Source organism: Pipistrellus hanaki (assembly GCF_964339955.1).
Source record: "Pipistrellus hanaki genome assembly, chromosome: 2".
In the NCBI taxonomy this organism is placed as follows: Eukaryota; Metazoa; Chordata; class Mammalia; order Chiroptera; family Vespertilionidae; genus Pipistrellus; species Pipistrellus hanaki.
The window spans coordinates 185,453,197-185,478,198 of record NC_140504.1 but is presented as its reverse complement, the minus strand read 5'-3'; the positions used below and the strand labels follow the sequence as shown (position 1 = coordinate 185,478,198).

Below are 25,002 nucleotides of genomic sequence, written 5' to 3'. Positions count from 1 at the left end.
TCAGTGACTCTCATTATTGATGTTTCTATCTTTCTCTCCCTCTCCCTTCCTCTCTGAAATAAATATATATTAAAAAAAAAAAAAAAAAAGGCAGATGATTTTGTAAGACTCGGGTTCACCACTGGCAAAGTACGTTATATCTTCATGGTTTAGACAGATAAATACCACATAATCTCTGCCCAGGTTTAAAATGCATGCCTGCGTAATATACATTTGCAAATCTGTCTTGGGAATGTTCTGCTTCAGATCAGATGCCTTGTTATTGAGAAATAAAGCTCTTTAAATAGAGGTTGAAAATGAGGCAGAAACTAATTTTTGCAGTACAAAGCAAATTGTGTGTTTTATTTTCATTTAACAGACTAAATATAGTTCTACCCTTCAAAAAAAAACAAAAACAAAAACTATTAAGAGCCTTAAAGATCAGGCAGTATTCCAAACACCATAATCTTGATGGACCAGTTATTGTCTAACATCAAATCGCTTTGCTTATGGCAGGACTACTCAGAGCCTTTAACTTTCTACTGTGTTCTGACTGTCAGAACGGTGGGACAGACTGCAGTGTTCCTCACATTTATAAGCCCAAGGTGTCTCAGACCCAATTAATGCACCATCTTTGATTCAATCAGTTTCATCTCTCTCCCAGCCCCTTGGTTCCTTGTTCATGGAAAGCCTTGGTGCTACTTCGGCCTTGGCCTTGGCCATTGCCTCGTCCGCTAGAACTGGTGGCCATCTTGACCTTCCCTGGAGTAAACTTGGGAACCAGCAGAGCATCCATTGTGTGACTCCAGCACCCATGCCCAACCCACTGGACCACAGAGGTTCCATTCCTCCCATGCCCACAGAGTTAATTGATGGTGTGCCATCAAGTTTAGCTACCCCAGCAACTGCCCAAAGGGGCCAAGAGATGCAACCTGGAAGTGTAAGAGAATTAACACTCTGGGAGACAAACTTCAATTCTGAGACAAGAGATGGAAGGAGCCAGGAGGTAAAAAAAAAAATCTCCCTTCTTCTCTCTGAGGGACTCTGAGATGGCTGTGTTCATATGACTGGCTAGAAACATCTCATGTGACTGAGCAAAGAGTCGGGTTTCTCCGACACTGCTTCCCTTCTATCCACCTTGCTTCTACTTTCCCTCATTGAATTGTATCTAGACTAAAACATTTAAGTTTTGCCCCAGGTTCTGTTTTCCAAAGAGCAGAGAACAGGGCCTTCCCCTGTGCCTTGGGGATCACCTCAGGGCCAGTTTTCCATGGAGCTCTCACTGGGAAATGCCGGTGTAAAGAGCTCTTCTGTGGGGGGAGAGAAGCCTATAGACTTGCCATTCCTGGCTCCCTCCTGCCACATACTTCCTGTCAGGCCTCTGTCCATCTGAAGTCTCCAGAAAAAAGGCTATGAAACCCCAACTCCTTGGACGATAGCAGGAAGAGAGCACTGTGCATTTATTGAAACAACATGTAACAAACTCAGTTACCATCCCCTCATCAGGGGTAGACACTGAAATACAGTACGTTACCCTCATCTAACAATCGCCAGTCACACAATGACCGGGCATTATCATACAAAAGTTCCTTTACAAAAAGCACCAAATTGGCATACATGTACAAGTATATACAAAAATCACATTTTAAAAATGTACAAAATATTCCATTTTGCACCAATGTAGAAAAGTGTCCTGTGTGGTTGTTTCAAGCACATTTCCAACTCTGCTTCGGTGGCTGCTGGACACAGCGGTGAGGGTCCTACTCCTAGTCCCTGCTCTCAGGAGCAGAGAGAAGACACACCTCCCCCTTGTCCCTCCAGGGGCCCTGACCCCTCCCACCCTGGGCCTGTCACCAAGGCAGCCGGGCCCATCCCACCCTTCCCAGTCTCTCTGCATCTAGAGGTCTCTTCCTCATCCAACGCCTTACTGATGTCCTGAAAAGAGAAAGAAACATCAAGTAAGACAGGAACTCAGGGATAAGCTGTAGTGACAAAATGATCAAACTCCAATTCCTGCCTGGCCTCTTCCCTTTTTTTTTTTTTTTTTTTTTTTTTTTTATTGATTTCAGAGGGGAAGGGAGAAGGACATATAGAAACATCAATGATGAGAGAGAATCATGGATCGATTGGTTGCCTCCTACATATCCCCTACTGGGGATCAAACTCAACGTTGTTAGCTCTTCCCAAAATTTTACAAGAAGGAGAAAATCCAGATTCTCAGCTGAAATGTGTTTTTTAAATTTATTTTAAAAAAACCCAACAAACTTTATTGTTGAAAGCATTATATTTTCCCCCTTTTTTCCTCTATTGATCTCTTCTAGCCCATCCTGACCTCCAGCCCAGGCTTTTACCACCTTATTGTCTGTGTCCATGGGTTATGCATGTATGCATACAAATCCATTGGTTGACCTCATCCCACCCACAAACCCTCCCCTGCCTTGAAGTCTCCTTTTAAAAAATCCTTTAAGCCCTGGCTGGTGTGGCTCAGTTAGTTGAAGAGTCCTCCCATACATCAAAAGGTGGTGGGTTGGGGGAGCAGGGGCAGGCTGGAAGAGGCAATGGAAGGAGGGGGAAAGGGACATATGTAATACTTTCAACAATAAAGAATTTTTTTTTTTAAAGGTGGTGGGTTCAATTCCCAGTCAGGGAACATACCAAGACTGTGTGTTCAATCCCAGGTTAGGGTGCATGTGGAAGGCAACCAATTGATGTTTCTCTCTCTATATCTCTCCTCCTCCCTTCCACTTTCTCTAAAAATCAACGGAAAAAATATCCTCAGATGAGGATTCATGAAAATAAATAAATAAATAATAAAATAATCCTTTAAAATAATCTCCTAATTTTTTAAATGTGGATAACTGGTTTAAAAAAATTTAAACATTGTGCTGGCCAAACAAAATACCTCAGTGGACCAAGCTTGGCTCATGAGTGTTCTGTCATTTATGTCTGTTATGCTGCACTGCTTTGCATATAGATATAGGTCATTTATTTTATTTACTTATTTTATAATATATATATATATATATATATATATATATATATATATATATATATATTAAATATATTTTATTGACTTTTCACAGAGAGGAAGAAAGAGGGACAGAGAGCTAGAAACGTCAATGAGAGAGAAATATCGATCAGCCGCCCCTTGCACACCCCCTACCGGGGACGTGCCCGCAACCAAGGCACATGCCCCTGACCGGAATCGAACCTGGGACCCTTCAGTCTGCAAGCTGACGCTCTATCCACTGAGCCAAACCAGTTTCGGCTTATATTATATTTTTTATTGATTTCAGAGAGGAAGGGAGAGGAAGAGGGAGAAACGTCAATGATAAGAGAGAATCATTGATTGGCTATCTCCTGCATGCCCCACAATGGGGATCGAGCCTGAAACCTGGGCATGTGCCCTGACCAAGAATCAAGCTGTGACCTACTGGGTTCAGAAGTTGACACTCAACTACTGAGCCACACTGGCCAGGCTAGATATAGGTCATTCAGCTATAAAACTGGGAGCTTTTGCCGGCACCAGTTTGGCTCAGTGGTAGAGCATCGGTCTGCGGACTGAAAGGTCCCGGGTTCGATTCCGGTCAAGGGCATGTACCTTGGTTGCGGGCACATCCCCAGTTGGGGGTGTGCAGGAGGCAGCTGGTCGATGATTCTCTCTCATCGACGTTTCTAGCTCTCTATCCCTCTCTCTTCCTCTCTGTGAAAAATCAATAAAAATATATTTAAAAACAAAAAAACAAAAACTGGGAGCTTTTTATTATGAATAGTTTGGAGGTTTTTTTCTCTAAGGGTATAGGGAGCAGGACTTTATCCTTAAAAGGTTTACACATATTGGGATCATCATATATTGGCATCATCCCCCATGTCCAGCACAGCACTTTGCACACAGTCAACATCTCATGTTGAATGAATGAATGAAGATGGATTTCTTACCTTCTTCCTTGCCCTCTGTGGACTCTTCCTCTTCCTGATCTTCTTCAATGAATTCTTCCTCTTCCTCATCTGTGTGTGACAAAGAACAACAGTATGAGGATAGGCTGGTTTCTCAGAGGAGCTGCTCAGAGGAGGACTGGCTGGAGATAACACTGATCCCAAGGAAGGGAGAGGGAGAGAGAGATAGAAACATCAATGATGAGAGAGAATCATTGATTGGCTGCCTCCTGCATGCCCCCCCACTGGGGGTCAATCCTGCAACCTGGGCATGTGCCCTTGATCAGAATTGAACCCGGGACTCTTCAGTCTACAGGCGGATACTCTATCCACTGAGCCAAACCAGCTAGGGCCATCCCAACCCTTTCTGATGCCCACTCAGGGTCAACTGGCCATGCCAAGACATCAGTAGCTCAGGAGGTGATGGGCTTGCCAAACCCAAGCTGCATAGAGGTGGGCTTCCTCCTGTCTCTTCCCGCCCCTTCCCTCCTGCACCTCCACGGAAGGAGGCTCAAGAGGCTCCTTTGTTCCAACAGCTGCAGCAGCTGCTGCCACCTGATCTGCCTGTGACCAAAGGGGACTTTGGTGGGCACCCTGGACTTCTGCCCACCTCTCAGTGAGACAGGTAAACATCACCCGTGGAGACGGGACAAGAGCACCTTAACTCTCAGCAAGCAGAGTCCTTGTTTTGAAGGAATTTGCCAGCCTTTGGAATCTGCTAGCCTAGCACTCTTTGTCCACCTTTCCTCATTCCTCAGCCTCCTGGGAGTGGCTGGGGGTGGGGAACACTTCTGGGGCCTCCTGCTCCTTGGCTCTCTGGAGCTGAGCCCCAGACAGACTGACAGAGCTGCAACCTGTGTCCTCACTTTCCCCTCCGGGGATATCACCTTCAAGCTCTGCCAGCAGGGAACATGCCTCCTCCCCACCCCCGCTCCAAAGCCAGTCCTCACTCCTTTGGGGCTGGGAGGGGGTCACCACAGTCAGAGTATTTGTCCAGAGTGTCTGGGAAGAGGCTTGAAGGAGTAAATGCCTCCAAAATGACAGCTCAAAATTTCAGCCACCTACCCGGGACCTATGCACAACTACTCACAGCAGCGGTGCTGAGGACTTTCTATGTGCCAAAAGTGCTAAGCGCTGGACACGCATTGTCCCATATAATCCTCACGAGGGCCTGTGAGCCAGATGGCCCTCGGTGGCATCCTTGTGGGCTACTTACTAGCTGTATGGTCTCCAGGAGACTCTCCCTGCCTTGACTTTCACAATGGAGATGACCACAGAAACTACCTCATGAAGTTGTATTAAATGATAGAATTTATGTCAAGGGCTTAGTGCCGGGACATAGAAAGCACTTAATAAATAGTAGCTGTTGGGTGGTTCTCTTCCCATTTTCCTCTCAGGAAACTGAGGTTTGGGGAGATGATAGAAGGCAGTGCAGGTCTTCAGAAGAATCTTTTTTTTTTTTTTAATATCTTAGCTTCAGGAGGGTAAAGCGGAACAGGTGATCTACGGCAATGGCTATACCCAAGTCTGCCAACATCTCAGCTTTGGATGCATTTTTGTCCTCACCCACAAACGAGGTGCATCTGATGCTCTGAGAATAGATGCAACACCAGATCATGCAGGCTTTTGGGAGAGCCGAGCTTTCTCATGCCAGCCCAGGTACAAGTCTTCCCTATTCCTGACTCCTCTCTCTGTCCTGGTCATTGAAGCATCACCGATCAGAACAATGCAACATTCGGCAAAATTGGATCCCATTCTCTCTTTCTCTGTCGCTAAGTAGCTACCTTTCAACTGTGATCTTGAGCAAATTATTAGCATCTTTGTTCTTTACGGGGTTGCCTCCTTTTCCCCTTATTTCTGTTACAGTTACATTGTTACAATTATTATAGGTACTCTTCCACAGAGTAATTATACTTAGAAATGAGGACATGGTATAGATGAATTAAGGTACCTGAGGATTCACAGATGATAGCATGGAAAAGCTGAAGCTAAGGCAGGCTTTAGGCACTAACTAGTACATGTCTAGTACTCTATAAAATCCTTTCTACCAATATCTTACAGTAGTTGTTACAACAGCACCAAGAGGTAGTCATTATTAGCAGGCCCACTTCTAACCTAATTTTTTTTTTAATCCTCACCTGAGGACATTTTTCAATTGATTTTTAGAGAGAGTGGAAAAGAGAGGGAAAGAGAGAGAAACATCGATGGGAGAGAAACACATTGATTGATTGCTTCCTGCACAAGCCCCAACCAAGGCCTGGGCCAGGAAGGAGCCTGCAACCAAGGTATGTGCCCTTGACCAGAATTGAACCTGGGACCCTTCGGTCCCCAGGCTGACGCTCTATCCACTGAGCCAAACTAGCTAGGGCTAATCTGATTTTTAAAGTTAGGAAAGTGAGCTCAGAGAGGTGGAGGGGTTCGCCAAAGGTCACACAGATAACAAACGGCAGCTCCAGATTCAAAGTTGGGTCTGCCTGTCTCCAGACGCCATGCTCTTCCTACAGCCCAAGACACCTCCCTGCAAGGATCACTTGTTGAGCAGCAATTATGTAGCAGGCACTGTGCTCAGCTCTCAGCGCACCCAGAAGATGGTTGATACCTGGGCATCTTTGCCAGTGTATCTGTTTCCACATGGGAGGCAGTGGGAGGGAAGCTGATTTCCAGGGGCCGAGCCGGGAAATAGAGAAGTCACCTCCCTCCTCACCTGTCCCAAAGTCGATGGTCCTCAGGGTGTCTGCTATGTGCTCTAAATCCAAAGTGAAGTAGTCCATGTTTTCAAAGCCCTGCTCTGTCTTCCCCAGCTGGCAACCCTTGGAAGCTTCCACAATGCTGTAGGGGATGTGGGGTGGAGAGGGCAGAGGGAGAAAAAGAGAGAGAGAGATGAGGGGGTTTAATGCAGGGATGAGGTGTTTTAGCGCCAAGCACACCAGTGCACATGCTTATGCCCACACCCAGGCCTTGCACCTAGGAGCCCCCCTGGAGTGGTGGAGTAATTCCTCTCCAGTCACAAGCAAGTACAGGTCCAAGAAAGCAGGGAATCACACCAAGGCCAGAAAGCCAGCCTGGGCAAAACCCTCCCAGCAGCCCTAATGCAAAGCGGGAGGCCCTGGTGGGAGCAGGGGCCTTGGATCACAGCTCTGGGGAAACACTGACCTTTTGATGAGTTTCTTGGCACTCTGTGGGGGAGAGAGAGCAGAGGGTCAGGATTGCATTAGGATTGCATTAGTTACAGGAAATCAGCAAAACCAGAGACTGGCTGCTGTAGATGGGCCCTTGGTGCCATTTCCTAGCTTAGCCCTGACCTGCTGCCCACCCTGAGCTGAACAGAAGTTGGATCTTTCCTCTGTCCATGGTTTGCACAGGTCTTGGTGATTACTCTAAGCCAGTGGTCGCCAACCTGTTGGACCTCATGGGCACCAGTGGTCCGCAGACCACCGCTGCTCTAGGCCCCTCCCATTGTCCTGGCAGGAAGCTTGGATTTTAGAGATATCAGTCTAAACACCTTAATCCCTGGACTCTCCAAGATGAGAATCTTATCCTAATCACTTTTTTATGTGCCTAGCACAAAGCCTGGCCTATGGTGGGTGTTTAGGAAATTTTTATGAAAGAACGGAACTGTAGGATCTTATAGCTGATCCTTTTCTGTCTCCCCAGTAAACTCTTCTAGGGCAGGGTCTCTGCGTCTCTACCTCAGTGGCTGACCTATAGTAGGTGCTCAATGAATCGGCTTACATAGGGATTGTCTCAGGCTCAATTTACAGAAGAGGAAAATGGGCCTCAGGGAGGTTTCAGTGACTTGCCCAAGGGCGTATGGATGGTCAGTGGAGGAGCACGACTTGAACTTTAGACCAAGCGGTTGAGTTGGTGTGATTCTGCGCACACCCTCCTAGTCCTGCTCACCAAGAGGAAGATGGCTCCACCAGGCTCGTCCAGAGACTGGATGGCTGTCTCCACCAGCTTGGTGGACTTGTCCAGCTGCTCCCGGTACTGCTGGATGAGGGTCTCAATGAAGCTGAGCTTCTCCTCCTGCTCCTGCGTGATCCGCTGTAGCAACTCACTCTTCTTCTCATCCAGGATGGCATACAGCACGTCAAACTTCTGGCTCAGCTCCTCCTTCACCTGGTGGCTGTTTTCCTAGGGGAACACATCTGGGAGTCACATCCTGTGGGGTCCTCTCTATCCCCAACACTTCCTTCCTAGGATGGATGTACTAGGAACAGAGGCCCTAAAGCTAGAAGACGTCTGCCCTGGCTGGTGTGGCTCAGTGGTTGAGCATAGGCCCGTGAACCAGGAGGTCAGGGTTCAATTCCTGGTCAGGGCACATGCCTGGGTTGTGGGCTCCATCCCCAGTAGGAGGCGTGCAGGAGGCAGCAGAACGATATATGTCTCTCTCTAAAAATTAATTAAAAAAATATTTTTTTAAAGCTGGAAAAGGTCTTCCTACACCCTCACTTTACACAAAATAAAATGAAGGCTTAATAAGAAGAAAGCACTTACTAAGTTTTCATAGCTACTTGGTACATGTTTGGAGTCTGGTGTCCTGGAGAAAGCAACCCCCTTCCTCAAAAAATAGAGACTCTAAGGACAAATGAAATGATATATATTCTGGCCCTCCTGTGTGTCTCCAAATCTCACTCTTCCTCCCATTTTAAGACCAAGACTGGATTCAAGAAGCTCTGCATCATTTGGTCCTAGAAGAGGAGGAGAAGCAGCTCCTCCCCTAAAGACCTCCTCATTGAGGCCCTCTTCTCATCACCACAGATGCTACACCTCAGTTTCTTATCTGTAAAATGGGTATAATAATAGCATCTCATCAGACTCGTGTTCTAACATTACTTATCGGTCTGGGAGTCCCATCACGAGTGGTAATAATGTCCCCTTTCTTCCTTCGAATCGATCTAACACACACTCTTTGTCTATCAACAATACAATGATCCCTCCCCCTGTCTGATTTCCAGGGCCTCATCCCAAGTGAAGAAAAAATCATAGATGCTTTTGTAGAAATAGAAGTTTCCTTCTGCCTCTACAGTCTTGCTACTCAAAGTGTGGTCCATGGACCAGCAACTTAGGCAAACCCTGAGAGTTTGTTAGAAAAGCAGAATCGCATGCCTCCTTCCAGACCTACTGAATCAAAACTTAAATTTTAACAAGACCCCAGAGTGATTTGTATGTACTTTAGGGTTTAAAACCTTGGTCTACAGCACACAGAGAACAATGGCCTAAACACTATTAATGCTGGCCCTGGCAGGTGTGGAACAGTTGCTTGGGCATCATCCCATGCTTAGTACAGTTGTCAGGGCACATGCCCGGTTGTGGGATTGATCCCTGGTAGGGGGCATGTAGGAGGCAGCTGATCCATGTTTCTCTCCCACATCGATGTTTCTCTCTCTCCCTTCCTCTTTCTCTAAAAATCAATTAAAAAAAAATAAAAACTACCAATGCTAACAAAAGAACACTGGGAATTATTGGTGGGATGGGGGTCTGTCTTGTTCACCATCCCATCCCCAGAGCCTTTGGCAGGGGCTGACATAGCTGTGCTCAAGAAGCATTTGCTGAATGAGTGGGTTAATGGATAATGCATAATGAATTAATGGATTAGTGAATTAGTGGATTAGTCCGTCCTTCCTCACCATTCCCACTGGAACACCCTACTCCAGGCCCCAACCTTGAGTCACAAGCCATGGGTGAGTCTTTGCCCCGCAGACCAGGCTGCACTGGAGGCTTCAAACCCCCAGGCAGAGCTGCTCTGTCCCCTCACCTTGGTCATTCGACTGGAGTCCTCCAGCTGGGTGATGATGGTCTGCACGCGGTCATTCCCCGCCACCAGCATGGAGATACAGTTACTCAGTTCAGTCTAGATGGGAGGAGGGGCGGGGGTCAGGAGAGGAGAGACAGAAATAGTCTCAGGGCCTGCCCTCTTGGGATTTGGCAGCACAATGGCACCCTCACTCCCCTCTCTGCTAGCAAGAGCCTGCAGTAGCCGTCTGGCCCCTCTTCCTGAGGTCCAGAGCAGAGACTATCAGATACTGTTTCCTTTATTTTACAGATGAAGCACAGAGAGGGGAAGTGAGCTGCTTAAAATACACAGCAAGGTACTGGTAGAGGAGGGGCTTTTTTCCAGGAAGGGAGGGATGAAGGAAAGAAATACAGTTGGGAGTTCTAAAATAGTGAAATCATATGTGAGGGCTATCTGGCTGCGACATCTGTCACCCCATTGATCGCCAGGGTTGATTTGGCTGATCTGGCTGGCTAGACTGGTGTTCCCTCCTCCTGTCCAAGAGGAGAGGACAGGGGCCCAGAGCACACTGGGATATAGAATTCATGGCCTGAGACGTTCCCTGGTGGCCTGGCCCTGGGGTCTGGTCTCTCCCCTGTGGCCACACCCAGGTGCTCTCAAGTGGCTCTAAGTATAACCCATGAGCTCAGCCGCCTCCCCCAGGAAGGCAAGAACTGCTGTCCCTGCAGCCTGGGAAGTCCCCTCAGAGGGGCCGTTATTGAAAGGCCGGCTCAGCAGGCCTGCAGGGATCAAATCCACAGCCTGAATCATGGGGTCATGCCCACCAGGCCCCGGCTGGGGGTGGAAGTGGCTCGGGCCAGTACCTTCTGTCCCTGGAAGACACTCTGCAGGGGGGCCACCTCACAGGCCTGGTGGGCTCCGAACACCTTGCACATGGAGCATGTGGGCATCTCACACGTGAGGCAGTAGATGTTGATTTTCTCGTCTTCGTGCTCCTTGCACATGGGGTGGCTGCCCTTCTGCAGGGGCCTACTGAAGTGGAGGAGTCACAAGTCAAAAGGCGGGGTCCCGAGTCTCTGCCTCCTCCCTCAGCGCCAATCACAGCTCCTCCTCACATCTATCACCCAAGTTCTCAGTGGTTAGATGTCCTTCATCCTTTTTGTTAAATCCTCCGGGGACCCAGGACCAGGGAAGCCAATGACACCAAGGCTGCCTCCATAGACCAGTTGGCCTGGTCATGGGAAAGGTGGTAGAATCTTAAAGTCATCCGATCTAGAGACATTTCCAAGAGGAGGAAACTGGGCCCCAGAAAGGTGAATTGACTTGCCCAAGGTCACTCAGCAAGTCAGGGTAGGGGAGGCTAAAGTTCATTTGCTCTAATTATAGTCACCATAGCTCTCAGTTTCTGCAGGCTGGGTGCTAAGTGAAATAATTTATTCTCACGGCCTCATTGAATTCTATATTTAACCCGCCAGACTGTAACTTCCATTAAAGCAGGGGAAGTTGCCTATTCTCTTCACTCCTGAATCTGCAGTGTACAGTGCCTGTGCAGAGGAGGGGGTAGATACGCAAGCACCAGAGGGTGTCCCGAGGCTCAGAGAAGAAAGCAGTGTGTGTGTCCCAAGTCACACAGACGTTACATGGGCAGCTCAGGGCTGTCCAACAGCCCAGCACAAGCCTGACTTCCAGTCCAGAGGTTGTTTCATATATATATATATATATGAAACAATCATATATATATATGAAACAATATATATATATGTGTATATATATATATGATTGTATATATATATATATATATATATATATATATATATGATTGTTTCATATATATGTGTGTGTGTGTGTGTGTGTGTGTGTTTCCAGGGTCTAGTCTCTTCCTTCCCAAACATCCATTCTTAGAATGTCTTTCTCTCTTTTTCTCTCTCTCCACCCAGGGTCTCTGGCACGTTATTTGTGCCTCTCTCAGGACATTGGTTACCTCCTACCCGAGATTCATTTGGGGACAGTCTAGGTCTTACCTCCCCAGCTAGACCCCGCATTCATTTAGAGTCAACGCTGTGTCTGTGCCACCTCTGACTTCCCAGCCCCTAACAGAGCAGGCACCTCCCCAGCCCGGGCTTCCACATCTGGGTTTGAATCCACATTGTCCTGAATGTATTCATTCTGTGACCTTGGACAAGTGCTTTCACTTCCCTGAGCTTTGGTTTCCTCCCAGAGCTACTGGGATCATCATGGGAGTTGTCTATAATGAATGCGTAGAGCCTGGCACAGGGCAGAGCCCCCTCCCCCCGCACCAGGGCAGCTAGCATTGTCATCCAACTATTCAGAAAGGCCTCAAAGGGTTCCAACAGAACATGCTCTCCAGAGGTCAACCCTGGGTGGGCTAATATTTTGGTGCAATGTTGATTTTGTTATGATTATAATGATCAAAAATATATTTGCATTTTTGTAGCGTTGAGCCCTAGCAATGTGAGAGACAACAGCAGTTAGAAGTATTCATCATGGGACACTCACTCTCAGCTTCACCACTTGCAAGCTGAGTGGCCTTGAACAAATCTCTGAACCTCTCTGAGCCCCCTCATTGCAAAATGAGGGTAAGAATGTCTTACAAGATTATTGTAAGAATTAAATAGTGATAATGCATGGGACATACTTAGTACAGAGCCTACACACAGTAGGTGCTCAATAAATATTTGATATTTGTAACATTTCCCATCAAAATCCTATACAGTCACAAAACACATCTTACTGCTCCCTCTGCAAGCAAGGGAAATGAAGGGCCAAAGACTTACCCAGGATCCTACAATGTATTAGTAACAGTCAGACTAGCAAACACGGTACCCAGGCCTGGAATTTTCTCACTAGGACTGCTCTGTCACCTTTCCGTGGGCAGGACACTGCCTGTATGGCCATAAGGCTGTGAGGTCAGCAGCCGGGAAGCCTTGTCAGGATGCCCTGATTTGTAAAGAACTCCCTTGTAGCTGTGTCTCTCTCCACTTCGAGGCCCAACACCACACAACCTCCACCACTCACAAATTCTGCCTGAGAAAGAACCGCTATTCTAAAATTAGGGAGACAGAACTCCATCACTGGTCCCACTCCCAGCTCTTACACTTCCCAGCTGGGCAACCTTGGACAACTGACTTCACCTCTTTGAAGCTCAGCTTCTTCATCTGTGAAATAGCCATGCCTGATCCACAGGGGAGCTGTGAGCAGCAGGAAAGAGCATTCCCGGTGCCACCTGGTGCTGTGCCTCCCAGCACATGGGACCTTAGCTGTTGCTATCATTATAGAGCGGTGATTTCAACCTTTTCATATACAGACATATGTGTGTGTGTGCGTGTGTGTGTGTGTGTGTGTGTGTGTTTTAGAGGGAGAAAAAGGGAGAGGGATAAAGAGATGGAAACTCCCGCCTGCCCACCTCCCACTGGGGATCAGGCCCCAACCAGGAATCAAACAGGGAACCTCTTGGTTCATGGGTAGATGCTCAACCACTGAGCCACACTGGCTAGGTGATTTCAACCTTTTTCATCTCATGGCACATATAACTTAGTTACTGAAATTCTGTGGCACATCAAAAAAAATTTTTGATAATCTGACCAAAAAAAAAAAAAAAAGGTATAATTTTGATTCATTAACACCGATGGCTATTGTTGTGTTGGCTATTATCTTTTATTTGACAATCTAAGGGAAAGGAGGTCAGGTATTGCATGTCTTAAAAATTCTTGTGACACATCAGTGTGCCATGGCACACCGGCTGACAGTGGCTGCTATGGAGAAACTGACTATGTCCTCACTGGGCGCTTTCTCTGCTTATCAGGGCCACTTAGCTGTCCCTAGTGCCTCTCTGGCCCTCTCACAGCTTGTCTTGCCTCTGGTTCCTACCGTATCTTTCAGGAGGACAGCCTGGGCCCCCTCCCAATCGCTGAGCGATAGGAGAACCAGGGTTGGGGGAGAGAGTAAGCCTGAGGGTGGGGGACACACTCTCTGGACTGGCTTGTTGGCTCGTCCCACCCAGGGGACTGGATCTGGAGCAGATGAGGGGGAAGGAGCCTGGGAGAGCTGGGCAGAGCAGCGAGGGCAGGAGGCCGGCCTCCCAGCAGCGGGCGAACTGACCTTGAGCACTCCAGCTTGTAGATGTCAATGATGTTCTCCACCAGCAGATTCCGCTGGAGGCCGTACACCCCGTGGCGGTCCATGATCACCTCGTGGCGGCAGGACGGGCAGCGGAAACGGCCTCCAGTCATGGACATGGAGCCACCCCGGCTGGACCAGTAGGGGTTTGCGGCCTGTGGGTGGCAAGGGCAGAGGTGAGGCCTGGGCTCCCTCCTCAGCCCCTGCCCCTTCTAATCTCCAGGTTGTCCTCCCCACAGCTTACCCCAACCATTCTCTGGTCAAATCATGACCGGCAGCCCCTGTCCTGTGATGAGAGCCAGCTCACTTACACAGGGAGCACCTGGTAAGCACGAGGCCATCGGCAGGTTTGAGGGTCAGCAGGCTTGGGTTCAAGTCACGGTTATTGTCTGAGTGACTTTGGGCAAGCAACCTTAAACCCACCCCCAGCCTCAGTTTGTCCATTCATTGAATGGGCATTTTAATTAGAGCTAGTGATGAGGGCCGATACTTTAAAGAGAAGATAGTGAGAGAACATTTATCAAGTGCTTCTGGGAAACCTTGAGTCCTGCCTCCCAGCCAGGACATCCATTCTCCTTCCTTTCTTAGGAGAGGAAGCCCCTCCCGCCCTGTATTTGAGGGAACAGCCTGGAAAGGGAAAATGCCTCCACTGCTCAGCGCCTCCCACCCTCCCTCCTCCGAGAGCTCTGGGCCCCCTTCCACCAGGGAGCTGGCTCCAGCCCCCGGGTCTGGTTTCTTTCTCCTCTCCCCTGCCTCCCCCACTTATCACTTGTGGCATTTGACTCCTGATTGAAGAGTCAACTGCGGTGCTCGGAACAGAAGTGGCGGGTGGCAGAGCTGCCGGCAGGGTGGGGAGGGGAAACGTGCGTCATGGAAATGGAATCGGGCAGCCAGAGCCACCGCCCCAGCCCCCTCAGCCCGGTCCAGAGGCCTTCGCCGGGGAGAGAACCTGCCGGCCGTGGTGTAGGAGGGATCCTGGGCTAAGAGAAAAGAGCTCTCATCACAGGAAAGCTGAGGACCCCCCTGAGCCCCCGGGGACGAGGCCATGCCCAGCACTCACCTGGAAGATGTCATTGGCACACTTCCGGCAGAGGTTGTGCTGGCATGGCAAGATGACCACCGGCTTGGTAAACATCTCCAGGCAGATGGGACAGATCAGCTGCTTCTCCAGGTTCTCCAGGGGGTTCCCATCCTGGATCAGGCTTGATTTATAATCCATACTGTCCAGCGCTGTGGGGCCCACCTGGCTGCCTCCTCTACCTGCCTCGCTCTGAGCAGACCTGGGGTCTTGCCTTTGTCACACAGCACCCGGCCGGAGCCTCTTGACCTTCTTCTCCTGGCGCCCAAATTCTGTCTTGGTCGGAGGCCCCTCTGATATTTATAGCTGGACCCTGGTCACATGAGCCCAGGAGGGGACCAGCTGAGCATTCCGGTGCCAGCACGCCTGTCTGGTGGGGCTTGAGTTTCCTCCAGGCCTGCAAGAGCGGCCTCTCACATCACATGTGGGGATGAGCAATCACTGTTCCCCTGAGCCGGGGGTCGTAAACAAGAACAGCCTGTTCGTGGGCAGACTTGGGGGAGGATTGGGACCCAGAGTTTCTTCCAGAAATTAGTCTCCTCCCACATCAGGCTGGTGAGCCAGGGATGGGACCCCGAGAATGGGCCGCTGGGATTGTCAGGGTTAATAGCCAGTGCCCCCTCACCGGCCATCATCAGGTCCATCCCTCCACAGGAGTCCTCGGCAGCTCCCTGGATAGGGGCAGGGCAGCCCCTCTCTCTGAGCCCATCCCTCTGCGTCAGATCTTCGGTGTGGGGAGGGGCATGGAACTTTCATGCCCTCTCCAGGGGCACCATTCTCCTGAAAGGGGGGCAGAAACAGAATGCTGGGGAACCACCTAGTATTGTAAGAAATATTAACCATGCTCTGTTAACCGTGATTGTTTTATTCTGATTAGAGAAAGCATATTCTTACTTGGCTAGAAGCTGCACTCAGGACCTGGGAGCTTCACTGGAAATGCAGCTCACCCTCTCCACCTGGAGCTGCCCATTATCACGGAAATATTAACAACCAGAATCACTAAGATCCCCAGACCTTCTTGCATACCTGTAGGCCTTTGCAAGTCTCCAGGCTGCTTACCTGTTAACTGACCGTTTGGTCTACCCTTTGGCTATTTCCCCGTGTAACCCCAGCCCTTGCATATCACTAAGCCCATACACCCATTTGCATAGACCAGATGTCTGGGAGCCATCTTTGAGCTTCTCCCTCTTCCATTGCACACTCAGTCAATCTCAGCACCAAGCATGGGTCCATCTTTACATGTCACTTGTGTATCCTCCCATCTGTGAGTCTGACTCTCCCTTGGACTTTGAAGACTTTAACGGCAAAAACTGCGTCTAGCCGGCACCGGTTTGGCTCAGTGGATAGAGCGTCGGCCTGCGGACTGAAAGGTCCCGGGTTCGATTCCAGTCAAGAGCATGTACCTTGGTTGTGGGACATCCCCAGTAGGGGGTATGCAAGAGGCAGCTGGTCGATGACTCTCTCTTATCGATGTTTCTAACTCTATCCCTTTCTCTTCCTCTCTGTGAAAAATCAATAAAATATATTTTTTAAAAAACAAAAACAAAACTGCGTCTATTCATTCCTTTACCTCCAGTGCCTGGTATATAATAGACACTTAACAAATGTTTCCTAAATGGGTGAACAAGTGAACGTGTGAATTAAACAAGGGAACAGCAGAGTCATTGTCAGACTTGGGGGAGATCAAGGTACTTGACCAAGTGTGTGTATGTGTGTCTGTGTGTGTGTGTGTGTGTGTGTGTCTATATGTGTTGTCTGAGATGGTGCAGCCAGTGGGGAGAAAGTACTGGAAGATTGGGGAGAGGGTGATGGAGTAAATTCTGAAGCTTTTGGAAGAAGAAGGACAATCTGATACTTGAGATGGGAGGATAAGAGAGAGGAAAAGATGGACGTGAGAATCAGAGGTGTTGGAAAGGTGAGAGAAAGGTGCTCATGTTGACCACTTCAGTCCAGAGAGTTGAGGTCAACTTCAGAGGCAGAAGCAGGGAGAAGGGTAGCATGAGTGGGTGGTGGAAAAAGTTTGGACCAGACAGTGTGAAACACAGAAGGAAGTGCCCTGGGGGTGGGGGGAGGGCTGTCTGGAAGCAGAAGAGCCTCGCTGATGTTTCCGAGCACACGGTTGCCAGTTGTGAGGAGTCATTCACATGATTCTGTTGACTTGGCAGCCCAGGTGCAAAAGCCAAGCAAATGGACAGTGGGATCAACTCCAGCCTGGGAGCTGGCAAGGCTGGCACTGCTGAAAGTCAAGGGGTGGGAAAGGGAAATTCCCACATGGGTTATGCTGGGCATCAAAACATGTCCTGTCATTTAATCCTCACAACAGTCCTGCAAGGGACGTATTATGATCTTCGTTTTTCCCAGGAGGAAACGAGATTCAGAGAATTAATGGCTTGGCCAAAGTGACAATTGGCAGAGCTGAGCTGGGGTTCACATCCAAGGTAGCCTGCCTCCTAAACCTGTACTCCTCCCACTGAAGCAGTTATTGCTGCTTATTGCATTCCAGGCACCGTGCAAAGCTCTTTCCATTCATCCTCTTGTTATCCTCAAAATAGCTCAGTGAGACAGGAATGGTCATGTTTTTCCCTGTTTTATAGCCGAGCTACAGCAGCTCAGAGAGGTTAAGTCACTTGGCCAAAGTCCCCCAGCCAGCACCGGAAGTAGGAACTTATCAATCAGCATCAATGTTATTAGAACATTCTATCAAATTATAGACTGACAGAATCCCAAATCATTTTCAGAGGTTGTTGATTATCTCACATATCTTTACAGTTAGTTGCCAATTCTGATCCAAATAAGGTCTGAGACAGGACATATTATTGATTTTGTCTCATCAGTCTCTTTTAATCTATAACAATCGCCTTCCCTCCCATTCTTCTACACTAGGGGTGTCGAACTCAATCAGAGAAGGGGCCAAAATCTAAAATCCAGCCTAAATCGCGGGCCGAATGGTTTACTGAACAGTCATAAACTGACAATGTCATAAACTGACAGCGGAGTGCAGTGATGACAGCGCGGTGCGGGCCACATTGCAAGGCCTGGCGAGCTGGATTTGGCCCGCGGGCCTTGTGTTTGACACATGTGTTCTACACCATTGGTTTGTCAGAGAATGATTCCGGGCATTGCCATTCCCACTTTGACACAATGGGAACTGAAGTTCAGAAAGGCGCAGTGACTTGTGGAACATCACACAGCTAAGAGACAGACTTCTTATCTGGTACTGTCCCCAAAAGTCTGTGTTACTAATGGGAGGAGCTTTACTGTCTGAGACAGGTCTCAGCTGATTAAGAGGGCAGGGAAAGCAGCAGGGGAAATGGTCTGGCTTGACAAGGAAAAGAGAGAGATGGAAGGTGACAGCAATTACAGTACAGCATTATTTTTTGATTTATTGCTTACAAGTGGCCGGGCATCCTGGCACTATTTCAGTCAGTTGTCACAACAAACACCAGTAAGTCATACTTATCTCCACTTTAGAGCTAAGGACGTTGAGGTACAGATTGGAGTTGCCCCAAGTCTCACGGCTAGTGTAGGCAGAGCTGGAATAAGCCAATTTAACCCCACTGTCTATCCCCAAAGTTTATGTTCCTTTTGATTGTCACTAGAGAGGGGACTTTTTAGAAACCTGAGATCTTGAGGCCTCTTGGTTGGGGGAAAGAACCATGGCCTGAGGCCTGGACACCTGGGCTCCATCTTTAGCTTTGCCAGAAACCAGCAATGTGATGCCCAGCAAGCCACACCCACCTTCAGTTTCTTCATCTGCCAAATGGAGCAACTGAGAGAGACGATCCCTGAGTGTCCTTCCCCGTCCCCAGTAGCAGGATTCTCGGAGGAGCTCTTCCCTGTGATGACAACAGGCCTGTGGGATGTGCTGCAGGAGAGGAACCACCCTCTGTCTCCATTTCATTTCCGCATACTTGGGCTTGCTTACATGTTTCCTTGGTACATCACGGTGTTCCTTTCCACGTGTGTGCTGTTCTCCCTCTAGCCCCCATGACCTCCCTCGGAGGGTGGGGCCCACCGTGCCTCTTCCTCTGGATTTCCCCTCGAGCCTCTGTGGTGCCTCAGAAAGGTGGGGGCAGATCTTATTTCCTTACAATTTGAGATCAAAGTCATCCTCATAAAAGAATCACCCTTAATCAAGGGATCAACCAATAGGTCATTTGATCCAGAGGCTAAAGCCACAGTTGGCAGAGGTAGGTCCATGGGGTCTGGGACATGATGTAGTGCCCCAGATGCCAGGCCAAAGTCCCCTGGGCCTGGCCCATGTGCCATGGAAGGGGAACATAGAGTCCTGGGACTCAGCACTCAGGACTGGAAGCCCCTCAGGCCTCCTTCCTCTGTCCCCTAGTCTAGACTCTTGTTGTGGACAGCTACAGGGCTCTGGGGAATGGGTGGCCTTAGAGAAAGGACTGTCCAGGGAACATGGGGTGTCAACAGGGCCTGGAGGGGGCTCTACAAGGATGACCCTGAAATAAAGTATTAAAAGTGCTTTATAGACCAAGATATAGTAAACCATTACTATAAGGCCCCGAGAGTTCAAAGCAACAACAAAGAAGCTGCCCAGGCACTAATGAATCCAAGTTCAAGTTTAGGCTCCTTTACCTATCAACTCTGTTACCTTGGGAAGGCTACTAACTGTGTCTCAGTTTCCTCATCTATAAATGAGAGTTGGCTAGAATAATGATATCTCTGGACCTTTCTAGCCCCGAGAGTCTTGGGTTTTGAGTGACTGCCCCCAACACTCTATCCCTTGCAGAAAATTGATGGTAAAGGTGGGAGTCCACTTGCCCAGGCACATGGCACATATCTGGCATATGACAGACACTCAGCAAACATTGTTGTTAATATTTTCAGTCAACTTAGCTCTCGTGGCTCAGTAGTTGAGCGTCGACCTATGAACCAGGAGGTTGTGGTTCAATTTCTGGTCAGGGTTTCTGGTTCGCTCCTCATGTAGGAGGCAGCTGATCCATGATTATATCCCATCATTGATGCTTCTATCTGTCTCTCCCTCTCCCTTCCTCTTTAAAATAAATAAAATATATTTTAAAAATATTTTCACATTCAGGGAAATAATATGGGCTGGCATTTACTAAAGTTACTGTGGATAACTCCATGACCTGTGTATTAGCTATTGCTGCATAATAGATTTTCTATAACTTAGCAGTTTAAAACAATAATAAATATGTATTATCTCACCCCATCTTCCTTGGTTGAAGATGTTGCCTGGGGCTGCAGTCAGTTCATCTCAAGGCTTCACCTCCAAGGTGGCTTACTCACACGGTGGGCAGCTGGTGAGAGGCGTCAGTTCAACACACATTCCTCTCCATAGCGCTGCCTGAGCATCCTCATAGCATGGTGGCTGGAGAGTGACCCAGAAAAGCAAGACAGCAGTGGCAATGTCTTTCATGACCTAGCCTCAGACATCACACACCATCACTCCCACTGTATTCTATTGGATGCATAGGACAACCCTGATGAAGTGTGGAGGGGAGCACACTGGAGCATGAATTACAGGAGGCAAGAATTATTGAGGTCCATCTTGGAGGCCAGCTATCACAGTCTGCTCTAAGTATTTATAACTATTGATTTATTTGTTTTTTATGAGGTTAATATTTCTTTCTTTCTTAAATATGTGTTTTATTGATTTTTAGAGAGATGGGAAGGGAGAGAGATAGAGGGATAGAAATATCAATGAGAGAACATATTCAAACAGTTGCCTCCTGCACGCCCCCCACTGGGGATCAAGCCCACAACCAGTGCATGTGCCCTGACCAGCAATCATGCTCAACCATTAGTTCCTGAGTCCATGCTCAACCATTGAGCTACACTGGCTGGGAGCTATTTCTATCATCCTTATTTTACAGATTGAGTCACAAAGATATTAGATAAATTGGTTAAGTTTACATTTCTAGGAAATGGGCATTGTTATGAACTGAATTGTGTCTCCCCAAAATGTTGCTCTAAACTTTAATGAGATAGTATTTGGAGACGGGGGCCTTTGGAGGTAACTCAGTGATAAGGTCATGATGTAGGGCCCTCATCTGATGGGACTAGAGTCCTTAGAGACACAAGAGAGCCTACTCTCAGGAAAGGCCATGTGAGCACACAGGAGGTGACAACCATGTGCAAGCCAAGAGAAAAAGGCTAAGAATAAAACCTGCCAGCACCTTGATCTTGGACTTCCAGCCTCCACAACTGTGAGAAATAAAGTTCCTATTGTTTAAGCCTCAAACCTGTAGTATTTTGTTATGACAGCCTGAGGAGACTAAGACAGGCCTTAAACTCAGAAAGTTGGGCATCTTAGCTCTCACTCTTAAACTTTCCTTCCCTCTGTGGCCCTATGAACAGTGATCCTGACTCAGTTGTCTGGCCTCTGGGCTCTGGGGAGAGACTTTTATTAATATGGGGCCAGTCAACACTGGGAAACTCGGAAAAGAAACTGGATGCCCAGCAGGCAAGGCTCAGTGACTGAGCGTCCACCTATGAACCAGGAGGTCAAGGTTTGATTCCCAGTCATGGCACATGCTGGGGTTGTGAGCTTGATCCCCACTGTGGGGCATGTTGGAGGCAGCTGATCAATGATCTCTCTCATCATCTTCCTATCTCTTTCCTCCATGAAATCAATAAAAATATATTTCAAAAACAAAAAGAAACTGGAGGAAGCCTCATGGTAAACTCAAAGCCCCGGGCTCAGTACTGACCCAAAGGTTCAGGTTCTTGTATCCTAGAGAGACAGTCTTGGGGGCAAGCTGCCCATCCCACCTGGCCTGCTATTCCCCACCCCCACCAGCTTGCACCTCGGGTTTGCCACCACACACACACACACACACACACACACACACACACTCTGGACGATCCAGATCATAAGCAGTAAGCAGGAGGAAAACAAACTATATTTAAACTGGCAGTTGCTTCATAAACAAAGCTAAAAGACAAGTAAGTGACCCTTGGGAGAAAACAGTAGAAACACTGGTGAAGACCAAGTGTCGATCCCCACAATACACTTAAGTTTTAAAAACAAGCAAAGGATACAGAAAAGGCGATTCACAAAAAAGAATAAATGGTAGTGCCTTCTTCCCCCAAAACAAAATCAAAAGGTGCTTATCTTCACTAATGTTACAAATCTCATTAAAACCACAATAAGATCTGATTTTTCTTCTATCAGATTGACAAAAATAGGAAACAGTAATAATAGCCAAGGGTGGTAAAGGTGTAGGGCAATGGACACTGCTACTACACTTGACCTTGGGGAGTGCAATTTGACAAAATCAAAATGTGAAATATTCATACATGTGCCTTAGTAGTTGTACTCTGAGAAATTTATCTTATAAAAAAACTAGAGCTGTGGCAGGTGTGGTTTGGTACACGGTTGGGCATCATCCCTTGCACCGAAAGGTTGCTGGTTTGATCACGGTCAGCCATATGCCTGGGTTGCAGGCTTGATCCAGAGAAGGAGGTATGCAGGAGGCAGCTGACCAACGTTTCTCTTTCCCTCTCCTTTCCTCCCTCTTTCTAAAAATCAATAAAAATGTATTTAAGTACATATATATATATATATATACACACACATATACATATACATATATATTTAAAAACTAGAAAGATGACAAAAAGATATAGTCAGCTAGCTAGAAATAGATATTCAGATATATAGATTATTTTTATAATTTTAAAATTTTTTCAATTACAGTTGACATACCATATTACATTAGTTTTAGGTGTACAACATAGTAGATCTATTCACATACAAAAGTTCTTTTGCAATATTGTTTGTAGTGGCAAACCCCGGAAACAAACCCTAATTCCATCAGTGGAACAAATAGTCCTGTGGTCACATAGTAAATACTATAGAGCAATGAGATTGAGTGAATATTGCCACATCCAACAACATAGATGAATCTCATAAAGAATGTTGAACAAAAGTGTATGCATTATATAATTCTGTCATTATAAAGTTCACAAGAAACTCACACTAACCTAAGCTGGTAGAAGTCAGTATCCTGTTAATTCAGTAGGGAGCTGGAAGAGGGAACAAGCGAGGCTCAGAGCTTGCTGGTAATGATCTGATCTTTTCAAAACATAAACTTTTTTTAAAAATTGATTTCAGAAAGGAATGAAGAGAAAGAGAGAGATAGAAACGTCAACGATGAGAGAGAATCGTTGACTGGCTGCCTCCCGCACACCCCCAACTGGGGATTGATCTGCTGCAACTCGAGCATGTGCGTTGACCAGGAATTGACCGTGCATGACCTCCTGGCTCATAAGTTGGTGCTCAACCACTGAGCCACACCAGCCGGGCAGTAATGATCTGTTCTTCACGAGTGTTCGGGTTTTACAGGCATATCACTTTGTGAAAATGCCTTGAACTGTGCACTTATGAATCGTGCACTGTTCTGAATGCATATTATACTTAAAGAAAAAGTTTATTAAAAAATAAAGTAAAAATGTACCCCAATAAACATTCCAACTGTCTATAGGATAAATAAATATAAATATATGCATAAATATTTCTTTAATTGAAAACAGACATTGCACTTTCTATTAAATTTAATATGAAAAGATGTCAGCAATATATTGTTAGGCACAAAAAGAAGTACATGTCACTTATATGCAATCTGATTATTTTCTATTGAAAAAATTATATGTGTGTATGTAAATAAATTTATATATTAAAAATTTTATACTGGCATAGAAAATGGCTGGGGGAAATCTCCAGATTAAAAGTCACTGTGTTTTTTTTTTGCCTGACTGGCATGGCTCAGTGGTTGAGCATTGATCTATGAACCAGAAGGTTACGGTTGGCACATGCCCAGATCCAATGTGGGGCATACAGGAGGCAGCTGACCAATGATTCTCTCTCATCATTGATGTCCCCCCCTCTCTCTTTCCCCCTCTCCCTTTAATCAATATATTTTATTGATTTCAGAGAGGAAGGGAGAGGGGGAAAGAGAGAGGGGAGGACATCAATGATGATAGAGTCATTGTTGGCTGCCTCCTGCATGCCCCATACTGGAGATCGAGCCCACACCCGGGCATGTGCCCTGACCAGGAGTTGAACTCATGACCTCCTGGTTCATAGGTCAACGCTCAATTACTAAGCCATGCCAGCTGGGCGAGTTTTTAAAAGTCACTGTTTTTATGGATTAGAACTCAAAGAGCTGGGCTCCTTACTGGGGCCCTGTACTGAAGCCCAAGAGGAAATGTAAGCTACAGCTGAGTGATCTGAGCCTTCACCTGTGTCAGAGCCTAGCCCTGGCCAATGGGCCAGAGGGCACTTAGGACCAGTGTTTCTGGAAACACTGTGAGAGGTGAGCAGCCTCCGGACCCCTGAATAGCCAGGTTAGCACCTGGGGGAGTGTATTTAAAGGCCCCTGCAGAGCAGGGGGAGGACAACCCTGCCTCCGTGGGCCCCAGTGGTGATGATGGAGGGGCAGAAAAGGGAACACACCCCTACCCAGGAACCCCACTTAATTAGCACAGCCCGATAAGGTTATTATGATTGTCTCCATTTCTACATCAGGATGCCAAGGTTGAGTATGTTGCCCAAGATCACACAGGTAGTAAGTGGAATAGCCAGACCTTGAATCCATATGTCTGAACCTCCAGTTAGTGGCTCTGCACTGGGCTGGGAAGGGAGAGGATGGAGATTGCAGGGAACAAGACTCAGAGACCCAGTCCACAGGGCTCAGAGCCTCAGGAGCACCAACCAACCAGGAATCACAAAAGCTCTACCCTGTGCCTGCAGCCAGGCCATCCTTCTGGGGTCAGATCTCAACCACTAAATCTGGCTCCTGGGGCCGCTCTGTTAACTCAGCACCGACACCTCGGGTTCCAGCTGCTGGCAGCCTAGAGGCTGGCACCATCCAAAATAGATCCCAGGAGTGAGCGCCTGCCTGGTCAGTCCACTGTGCCTCTGGGCACATCCACCAAGCTAATCCTTCAAAACCCCCCCCCTCCCACTTCATCCCTCCCTTTCGCAGCTGCTTCCCTCCCCTGCCAACCCTTGGGTTCCGAGTCACTAGGGACATGCAGCCTGGTCATTGGAAAAACACAAAGGGTGGGGCAGCAGGCGTGTGGTTGGAATAGCCTGGGTCCTGGATTCAAGTCCCTGAAGTCTGAGCCAGTTGTGACTTGTGAC

General features: G+C 47.7%; 1 protein-coding gene across 2 annotated transcripts; it reads right to left on the bottom strand.

Annotated features, from left to right (window-relative positions):
• Positions 1-1,404: 1,404 nt before the first annotated feature.
• Positions 1,405-15,145, bottom strand: TRIM63 (tripartite motif containing 63). 2 transcript variants are annotated; one of them, XM_084875061.1, is made up of 9 exons: positions 14,850-15,145; positions 13,772-13,944; positions 10,516-10,684; positions 9,674-9,769; positions 7,816-8,049; positions 7,069-7,091; positions 6,620-6,744; positions 3,919-3,987; positions 1,405-1,914 (listed from the first exon to the last, which is right to left on the bottom strand). In XM_084875061.1, the coding sequence occupies exons 1-9, from the start codon at positions 15,006-15,008 to the stop codon at positions 1,904-1,906; spliced, it is 1,059 nt and encodes a 352-aa protein (XP_084731187.1). In that variant the 5' UTR covers positions 15,009-15,145; the 3' UTR covers positions 1,405-1,903. The 2 variants fall into 2 exon arrangements, with proteins under 2 accessions (XP_084731187.1, XP_084731188.1); XM_084875062.1 differs by having other exon boundaries at positions 10,516-10,681; positions 14,850-15,126.
• Positions 15,146-25,002: the final 9,857 nt, after the last annotated feature.